General features: G+C 41.1%; 2 protein-coding genes across 2 annotated transcripts; one reads left to right on the forward strand and one right to left on the reverse strand.

Annotated features, from left to right (window-relative positions):
- Window positions 1–1849: 1849 nt before the first annotated feature.
- LOC110333930 (histone H1.3) lies at window positions 1850–4918 on the forward strand. The gene has a single exon (XM_021215718.2). It carries the CDS (start codon window positions 1902–1904, stop codon window positions 2565–2567), a length of 666 nt encoding a protein of 221 aa, XP_021071377.1. The 5' UTR covers window positions 1850–1901; the 3' UTR covers window positions 2568–4918.
- A 430-nt stretch (window positions 4919–5348) lies between these two features.
- On the reverse strand, window positions 5349–9189 carry LOC115065614 (histone H3). Its single transcript, XM_029547573.1, has 2 exons — window positions 8540–9189; window positions 5349–5743 (listed from the first exon to the last, which is right to left on the reverse strand). The coding sequence occupies exon 1, from the start codon at window positions 9134–9136 to the stop codon at window positions 8726–8728; it is 411 nt and encodes a 136-aa protein (XP_029403433.1). The 5' UTR covers window positions 9137–9189; the 3' UTR covers window positions 5349–5743; window positions 8540–8725.
- Window positions 9190–10186: the final 997 nt, after the last annotated feature.

A 10186-nucleotide genomic window follows, 5' to 3' on the forward strand; every position in this document is an offset into this window, starting at 1 on the left:
CAGAGATCCACCTGCTTCTGCCTCCCAGGTACTTTGATTAAAGGCATGGACTACCATAACCAAATTGATTTTTATTTTATACAACTACCCTTTCCTATATGATTTGAGAGTCTCTAGGTATTAGAGTGCCCAAGAATGTCTCCTGTAGAATAACTCATGGGGCCGTTATCTCTCACCTGTTACTATGGTAATGGTATATGCATTTGTGTGTATGTGTGTGTATATGCTTATCTAACACAAAATTGAGAGAAGAGGACAAAGCCATAAGTTTTATGGCTCTCACATCTCTTAGGTATTTTTTTTTTTTTTTTTTTTGTTTTTTGAGACAGGGTTTCTCTGTGTAGTCCTGGCTGTCCTGGAACTCACTCTGTAGACCAGGCTGACCTCGAACTCAGAAATCCACCTGCCTCTGCCTCCCAAGTGCTGGGATTAAAGGCATGCGCCACCATGCCCGGCCTCTTAGGGATTTTTATTGCCTGCTCTTAATCTCTACAAAATAGTGCAAGCCTTACTACAGAGAATAATCTGCTGTTTTTCAGGATGTAATTATATTTTGGAGTTAAGACCAAAACCACATTTGTGATATTAGCCTCCACAGTAATGAGTGGGAATGAGTGAAGCTTCTTATGGTTTCAAGTTTGTAGTCCCACAGTTGATCCCTTTTCCAGGAACCTTATTGTTGCTGCAGTTATAATGATAAGCTGACTATGAAATGCTTAAGTCCTTCCCTTCCGTGGATACCACCTGCTAATTCTTTTGTTTGTGACAGACTGTATTATATATGTAATATATGTAATGAGGTCAACAGCTATCATGGAAATTAAAAAAAAAAAGATTTTCTTTCAAAGTCTGCTTGTTTTTAATGAAATTAAAATAATTTTAAAATTGGAAATATGCAGAAAACTGCTATGATAAATGTTGGCAAGGGGAAACAGCTGCATAACACAGTGTCCTGAAACATACTGTGTATAATTCAGCTGTAAACTGTGTACTCTAAACACGGAGCGAGTTGTTAAGTCAGGTTATATCTCACTGTTCTTTAGCTCCCACTTGCTAAACTTTTGTTCTTTCTTGACCTAGGTATCTTTTTTTCTGTACATGTGAGGGTTGGTTTACACTTCTCTACTAAATCTGAAAAATATGTGCTTTCAGCTGTTGATCTACAATAGGGATGGCACAGACTCATCCCGCCAACAAAAAAATGGCTAAATCACTAAAACATGAAACCGAACAGGAATTACACACTGGTATTTCAAATATCTTTAAAAAACCAATCGATATTTTCTACAATAATCATTCCCCCGGTACGCACTGCTTTCCCATCTAGTGCCAATTCCTACAGCTTGGTGCAGATAGCCCTGGGAGCTTGTGTTGTTGCTTTCTCGAAAAACTCAAATTTCCCTTCGTATTTCCGTGATAGCAAGTTATTCCATAGAGTCCTGAAAGGATAAGAATGTGAGGAACCATGTCCTGAAACAAAAGTTTGCTAATGACCACGAGAGAAGTAGTATTTTTAAGGAAAACCTTAAAGTTGTCCCAATTTTCGTCAAGTTTGAAAGAGAGTTGGGGCAATCAGAGAAGTTTCCGGGTGCCGATTTTGAACATAGCTGTACAAATTAAGGCAAGAATGTAGCCTACAGGCTCTCGGATCAGTTTCCCCCAAGTCCCTAATTATTTCGTGCCCATATTTCTTGTATTTTTATACTTTTTTGAGGGGCAACAAACACAGCCACAAGGCAAAGCTGAAGATCCTTTCTCTGGCAGCGCGGCGCACGGCGCACAGCGCAGGGAACCAATCACCACGCAGCTTCTCTCTATATAAACCCAGAGCCCGCAGCACTAGGAACAACCTTCTCTGACTGTTTGTGCTTACTTTCTGCTTAACTAGTAAAGCCTAAAATATGTCTGAGACCGCTCCAGCGGCGCCTGCTGCCCCTGCACCTGTGGAGAAGACACCTGTGAAGAAGAAGGCGAAGAAGACCGGCGCCGCTGCTGGGAAGCGCAAGGCGTCCGGACCCCCGGTGTCCGAGCTCATCACCAAGGCTGTGGCCGCCTCCAAGGAGCGCAGCGGCGTGTCCCTGGCCGCTCTCAAGAAGGCGCTGGCGGCCGCGGGCTACGATGTGGAGAAGAACAACAGCCGCATCAAGCTCGGGCTGAAGAGCCTGGTGAACAAGGGCATCCTGGTGCAGACCAAGGGCACCGGCGCCTCCGGCTCCTTCAAACTCAACAAGAAGGCGGCTTCCGGCGAGGCCAAGCCCAAGGCCAAGAAGGCAGGCGCGGCCAAGGCGAAGAAGCCTGCGGGAGCAGCCAAGAAGCCCAAGAAGGCGACCGGTGCTGCCACACCCAAAAAGGCGGCCAAGAAGACCCCGAAGAAGGCGAAGAAGCCCGCGGCAGCTGCCGGCGCCAAGAAAGTTTCCAAGAGCCCGAAGAAGGTGAAGGCTGCTAAGCCCAAGAAGGCAGCCAAGAGTCCAGCCAAGGCCAAGGCTCCCAAGGCTAAGGCTTCCAAGCCTAAAGCTTCTAAGCCGAAGGCCACCAAGGCAAAGAAGGCTGCCCCTCGCAAGAAGTAGAGTGGCGCGTCCTGCTTTGAAAATCTCAAACGGCTCTTTTCAGAGCCACCCACAACCTCATTCAAAAGAGCTGAGCCTTCTGGTTTTCTCCTGGTATGTCAGCTGACTCTGGCTACGTGGTCTGAAGCAGTTAAAATTCTGTGCACTCTTGTAGTGGGTACATTCTGGAGCTTCTGTAATCCCTAACTTAGCGATATATTGGATCATTTTTACCTCTATTTTGGCTTCTGGCCGGCAGTATATGGCTTCTGTTTTTAATCCCAGAGTTTGGCGGGAAGTCCTTTCTAATGTCACCTAGGCATGATATAAGGCAAGGCATAGGGGGTTTCTAGCAAGCTACTCAATAGTGGCTACAGTCTGGAGCTTCTGAAGTTTTCCTTTCCAATCCGACTACACACCGTGGTTTTGAGAATTAACCAATCAAGCCGTCCTTTCAGTCATGGCCATTGCACCAATCAGAGATTGTGATATTAAGACTTAGGTTTATGTACCGAGACGCTTTTTTTTTTTCTCTGTCTCCGCCCCTTTCTTCATCTCAGAGCTCTGGAATTCTGTCCTATGAATTTTTATTGTGTTTTCCGAGAAATTGAAAGCGCTCCAATTTCCCCAAAACTTAGCCACCTTCGGAGTTTTTAGCCACGGATCACATTGTCACTATAAGTGTGGAAGCTTTTTAAATACCCTGGTGGTTAAGTTTTAGTAAGGAAATTGAACACCATTGACAGTTCTGCACATTCCTTCCTCATACATTGTCCTGAGCTTATCTGTTCTCCCTTTTTTGGTCAGTAGACCAGTAGTAGGCTGAGGACGTGAAAGAAAAACAATTTTGGAAGGTTTGGTTTGCAGTTTAACTTCTCAAATTCGGGCAAACAAAACAAAACAAACACATTAAAAACACAAACCAACACAAACTGTCCTGTAGGAAGCTGATTCAAATTTTGTGGATGTCATTTCCATTTCATTATTGAAAGTATTAAGTTTGTGTGTGTGTGTGTGTGTGTGTGTTTGTGTATATATACACACATATGTATGCATATACATTTATGTTTTTTTGAGAGTGGGGGCTTAGTTTTCTTTCATCCTGATGATTTAAGAATTCTACAGATGTTTAATTGAGCTCCTCATAAGAAGAAATTACATATCATTTTAAAAAAATATTTTTATATTTTTTTGTGTGTGTGTGTGTGTGTGTGTGTGTGTGTGTAAGTGTGTGTGTAGGGTGTAGGTTAGAGGACAACCTGCAACAGTCAGCTCTCTTCTCCTATGTTGGTTTCAGGTCTGGAGGCAAGCCCCTGTTATAAGCCATCAATTCTGTATTGTCTACATTTCAGTCTAGCATTTATTTCATTAGAGAATAGTGGGCAAAGGATCTCGTAGCCAAGCCTCAAGAGCTGAGTTCAATCTGGGGATCCACGTGTTGGGAGAACACAGGCTCCTAAAAGATGTTTTTTTCACCTCTTCAGGCCAGTGCTTGTGTAATTTTCACCCTCCCTTCACATCTACTCCAGATAAGGTAAAGCTATAGTGATAGGAACTGAATTACTGAATTTGATTTCATGTAATTAAAAAAAAAAAAAAAAGGAAAGGATAGGTAAGTTCCCATTACATTTTGAAGTGCCTATGACATCAGAAGTGTATGTGTAACCAGATGTTTGTAGAATGCTCTGCAGTTACTGTGCCTTCCAATGAAGTTCATGTTATGAGTGTTCCTTCTGTCTGCTGATGGAGTTGATTATCTGATGATGTTAAAGAATGCCCAATAAATACACAGGTAAAATCTGATCACACTCACTACTTTTCTCATCCCCCACACTTTATGTCCTTAAAGGTCATTGTCTTAAAAATGTTTCTTTTTGTGTTTAGCTTTACCACAGCTATTCTCATTGACTACACAACAGAAAGGAAATTTTAGACTGTTGAGCAAGTTTCCAGTGGGATAAGACCTGATTTGAATGCCAGATGCCATGTTAATGGCTTTAGTCCCAGGCAGATGCAGGCTCATTTTTCTCTTGTTTCCCTCTACTTTGTTAATATATTTGGCAGAATTTCCAAAATCCCATGACTGAATTAGAATATTGTCTGATACTGATTGAATTTAGAGACTTAAAATAAATATATTAGCATGTAGCAGACACATATATTAGAATGTTTATGAGCACATGGGAATATTCTTCTGACCTTGAACTCTATGATCTGATTTTTTTTTACCATCTCCCTTACCTGCTCAATCATGCCACTTCAAATTTGGGGAGTCCATAAAATGGAAAAACATCAGTATGTGAAATGTCAATATTACTATTTGTGGATGGATTAAAAAAATAGGAAATAAGGAAATATAAGGAAAATAAAGAAATGCCATTTTTTAAATTATTTTTTTATTTTTTTGTTTTTGTTTTTTAGAGACAGGGTTTCTCTGTATAGCTGGCCCTGGTCATCCTGGAATTCACTCTGTAGACCAGGCTGGCCTTGAACTCAGAGATCCATCTGCCTCTGCTTCTGAAGTGCTGGGATTAAAGGCGTGTGCCACCACTGCCTGGCTATTTTTGAATTTACTTGCATTTTTGCTAACATTTTTGTGAGATAAAGCTCTTGGTTATTCATGGATCATCTCTTTTCTTATCCATCATTGAAGGTCATTGTCATGGAAAATACCATAATAACAAAAGACATGCTAGTTTTATATAGCAAAGGAGCCTTTGGACTCCAAACCATTGGTTATTTAAACACTTTATTCTTCAGTAAAAAAGCATTGATAGTGTCATAATTTTAGGTGTACTGCATATTCTTTATTCTAAGACCACATTTAAAGTTCACTCTGTAGGAAGGTATATCCATACCTGTACTGCTCAAGATTTGTTTAGTTACCTGTAGTCTGTTTTCATATGGCTGACTGGCTCAGGTGGAATGCTTCAGGCTTTTGGTATTTTGTAATTCTTCTGCAACAGAGGCAAGACAATAAGGAGAAAAGCACCAACATCAAAAATATCAGAAAAAAGACTTGATATTTGATCAGAGGAGCAGCACTAAACTTGTAAAGGCTGACTGCTGACTCAATTTCCCCACCCTGGACAACCAGCTGGGTAAAGATGAGATGGAGGACCAGTCTCTAGAATGCTACCGGACTTGCTGTCTTTTCACATCATTGTGACATCACAAACAGGTTCAAGAGTCAATTTCTAGAAAAAAGAAACAACAAAAAGATGCTGTTTTAATTTTCTGCATGTGAGAGACAGAGCTGCTTAAATCACATACCACTGTGTAGATTTATGATTATAGGAGATGCCTATGATTTACTTTTGGTATACTGTGTGGAGAAATACAGCCAGATCAGCTCTGTTAATAATTCTTCTTTGCCTCTGTGCTACATCTTTTTCCTGGGTATGGACACAACTCTTTAAATGGTAATGCTTCATTTTGATCAACTTTTGGATGAGGGAGGTCTGTAGAATTTTTAAAATCATCATCACTATGATTATTATTGTTATTGCTACCTGCAAGACTTAAAGAGGTTGGTGAAGATGAATATTTTAGTAGTTGCTTCTTTTGGGAAAATAGCTAGGTCTGGTTTTCTTACTTTGGGGAAGAGTTTTTAAACCTTGCTTTGGGAGAAGGTGGGGAAAGAAGAGTGTTGAAGGTAAGAACTTTTATTTCTGAAACTTCCTCTGAGACTTAGGTCATTATATTACTTTGAAGTTTGAAATTATTTTGAGGCAGGGTATCATTATGTATCCTCGGATGGATATAGATGTAACTCCTGATATAGAACATGCTGACTTTTTACTAATAGAGATCCATCTGCCTTTGGTTACCAGTCTTGGTGTTAAAAGCCTCATTTTGAATTTTGAGACAGATATTTCTCATTTATTTCATGATAGACTCAAACTTGATATATAGCCAAGGATAATCTTCAATTTCTGGTCCTTTCCCCTCAATTTCCCAAGTTTTGGGATTATAGGCATCTGCTTCCTTGTAAATATTCTGAGACATATTTGGGGGCTTAAAAGAATTTTTATACTTGTTATTCTGAAATGACTACACAACATTCTGTATCTCTCACTATATGTCACATAGATTGTCATCTTTTAGTATCAGAGTATATGCACTCCCTGTATGTGCTGATGAACAATCTAGGTGTAGCTATTACTTTTCATAAATTTCAATGTGGGAGAAAATACTTAAAACTGGAAGTACCATGTCAGTATTTTTTTTTTTTTTCCAAAACAGGAATTTCAGCTTGCAGAGTGAACATCTGAACTTTTTTTTTTTTAAATTAAGATTTATTTATTTTATGCATATGAGTACACTGTAGCTGTCTTCAGATACATCAGAAGGTGGCACTGGATCACACTACCGATGGTTGTAAGCCACTATGTGGTTGTGGGGAATTGCACTTGATCTCTGCAATAGTAGTCAGTGATCTTAACCTCTGAGCCATCTCTCTAGCAAGAAAGCCTGAACTTTTAAAGATACATTTTTACATTATTACATGTTGGTAATAAAATATTATCAATAAAAAATTACTGAATTGTGTAGTATAAGAGATACTTTAAAGTGTTTTTGTTATGAGTTGTATTGGATTTTAAAAAGGTACATCTGTCATCTTGATTGAATTCTTTCATGATTCATTCCAAAAGCATTTGCGCATCAACTATTATTTTTATTGGTTGTGAAGATTTGCAGTAGGATTTAGAAGCAACTGAACTTCACTTATTGTATGGAAAAATAAAAGGAGTGAGGTATCAGGGTTTCTTTAAATCTCATTGGGAGAAAATCCACCTTCTTTTTGCCAGAAGAATGAAATTGTGTTCTAACTCTGGCCTTGGGTAGAAACATGGCATTCTAATTTTGCCTAAAGTTTAGAACATTTTTTATTCATCACTTTGCTAGAAGACTCCTCCAACCTCCCCCCCCCCCCAACCCCAAAGCTCATTATCCTGAAGATGTGTTAAAAACCTGGGAAAAATAATTATTACCTTAACGGGATGATATACTTTTTCCCTCAATACAGAGTCACACTGTGCAGTCCTGGCGTGACCTGAACTTTCTGTCTAGACTGTGCCTGCCCCTCTGCTGGCCAAGGGCGTGGGGTGGGATTTCAGAGGTGGAAGAGTGAATTAAACTCATGTATGACTGTCTTTTTTTCCCCCCCCTCTATCATTATTGGTCACAGACCAGAATCCCAAACCTGTTTGAATTTGATACCCCAGAACTGTTTTCTTTGAATTCCCTCCAGTCCTTTTATAGCTGCTTGTCAATGCCAGTGGCTGAACCTGCTTTGAGACACTAATTAAAAGGGCGAGGCTATTTTCTTCCTAATATCAATTTCTTCCTCTTTTGCTATCAGTTAGATTTACAAGCTCTCTCTCTTTTTTTTTCCTTTTCATTTCCTTGTTAAACTCTGAAAAAAAAAATGGTTGAACTTTCTTGAGTCTTTTTAGTAAAAAAGCGAGGATTTTGCTATGTAACTTGCTACAATAAATTGTTTAGCTCAGAGATCTTCCTGCCCCGTCTCCCAGGTGTTGGGATTATAGGTGTAAACCACCACATCGTATTAAAGTCTTTAACCGGCCTCCCCCCCCCCTGCAAAAAAAAATCAATGGTAGTTTAATCTTTATGTTGAACCCTCAAAATACTATTAAACTCGGCTAGGTAGTAGCACTGGTTTATAATCCCAGTAGTTGGGAAGGTCATTTCAATGGTATCCTCAATTAAACGATAAACTATGCCAGGCATAGGCCCTTTTAATCCCAAAAAACCAGAAACCATAGAAAAGAAGAAACCTTGCTTTGAAATCAAAACTAACCAAAATTATTGAATGGCCAACAATTTAACAAGTTTGGATGGTGAAACAAAGTAAAATGTCAACTGTTAGACTTCTACAACTGTGTACATCTGTAACGCTAAAAGTGCGTAATTGTCTTAAATGCCTATCCGGCTTCTCATTTAAAGGTCTCATGATAGAAGATACCCACCCTGAAGGCCTTGTTTCCAAAAATAGGCAGCCCAGACTGTAGTTGGCGCTCAATCACGAAAGGCTAAAACAGGAAACCCTGGAGCAGACTCTACAAGCCAGTACCACAGCATCTTTGATGGATAATGTAGGTGGCTCTTAAAAGAGCCTTTTTAGTTTCTTTTACGTGCCAATGTAGAAAACGTGCTTAAGCCCTCTCCCCGCGGATGCGGCGAGCCAGCTGGATGTCCTTAGGCATGATGGTGACACGCTTGGCGTGGATGGCGCACAGGTTGGTGTCCTCAAACAGACCCACAAGGTAGGCCTCGCTCGCCTCCTGCAGAGCCATGACGGCCGAGCTCTGGAAGCGCAGGTCGGTCTTGAAGTCCTGCGCGATCTCGCGCACCAGTCGCTGGAACGGCAGCTTGCGGATCAGCAGCTCGGTCGACTTCTGGTAGCGCCGGATCTCGCGCAGCGCCACGGTGCCGGGACGGTAGCGGTGGGGCTTCTTCACGCCGCCGGTGGCCGGGGCGCTCTTGCGGGCGGCCTTGGTGGCCAGCTGCTTGCGCGGAGCTTTGCCGCCCGTGGACTTGCGAGCGGTCTGCTTAGTACGAGCCATCGCAGAGGATGAGAAACGGGAACAAGGCTCTCGCGCTGCTGCTATTTATGCTGGAACTGCGTCGCTCTGATTGGATCCTGGCCAGCAGCACTCAGGCTTCCGTCGGAATTTGCGGAAGTACGTTGACGATTGGCTGATTCCTGTAGGGCGAATTTTGATTGCTAAATAACCAATGGTAATTCCGTCCCCTTAAATAATCACCCTTTAATGGTTGTTTTGTAAGCCCGGAGATTTTTCACAGACGAACGTTAACTCTTGTCGTCTTCCGGTTGTGAACCTGACTTACTATACACAAAGCATGTTCCCAGGACAAAGTGCTCTAGAATTCTAGTTTAACCATTTCCCTTCCTCCGACATTTTTTCTGCTATATATTGAAGTTGCTAATGTAGTTTATCTGGCCGCCACTACCTCTTTGGAGCGTTGCTGATTTTCACCTCCAGGTTCCCAGAACCATGCTCCACCTACGGAGCCTTTCCGTGGTTATTATTTTCCTAAGGTTAGTTAGTGTCACATAAATGACAAGTGTAGTTTTTTTGTGTGTGTTTAAAATGTAAGTTAAATTTCTTTCCTGAGACCAGCACGATCACTTTGTTTTGTGTTGGAGCAGACCGAGAAACTACCCGAAAACTCGAGAAAGATGGGGTCGCAGTGTTTCTCAAGGTCCTTTGTGTTGTCTTGCGGTTCATCTGTGGAGACCTGAGGGTCCGAGACAAATAATTTGTTCTTGCCAACATTATAGAATCTTATTTTCTGGCACAAATGAGACAGCGACAGCTTATTTTCAAATTATAATATGGCCGATTAATACCAAGTATAAAACGAATCCACAGGGTACAAAAGTCACCTAGTGGTGGTCAAGCAACCTACACTACCCCTTGCAAAATAGTCTTTTTTTTTTTTAGGTTTTAGAAATTTGGTCCAATCAGAGTTTAGATTAGTAATTCCTCGTTTGCATATTCCTGCAGTGACCAAATAATGTTGGGAAGAATCTCAATCCTTCCTTGTCACTTTACTAATCTGAAAACAGGAGTGTGTTGAAACAGGGAATG

Source organism: Mus pahari, chromosome 16, assembly GCF_900095145.1.
Source record: "Mus pahari chromosome 16, PAHARI_EIJ_v1.1, whole genome shotgun sequence".
NCBI classification, from domain to species: domain Eukaryota; kingdom Metazoa; phylum Chordata; class Mammalia; order Rodentia; family Muridae; genus Mus; species Mus pahari.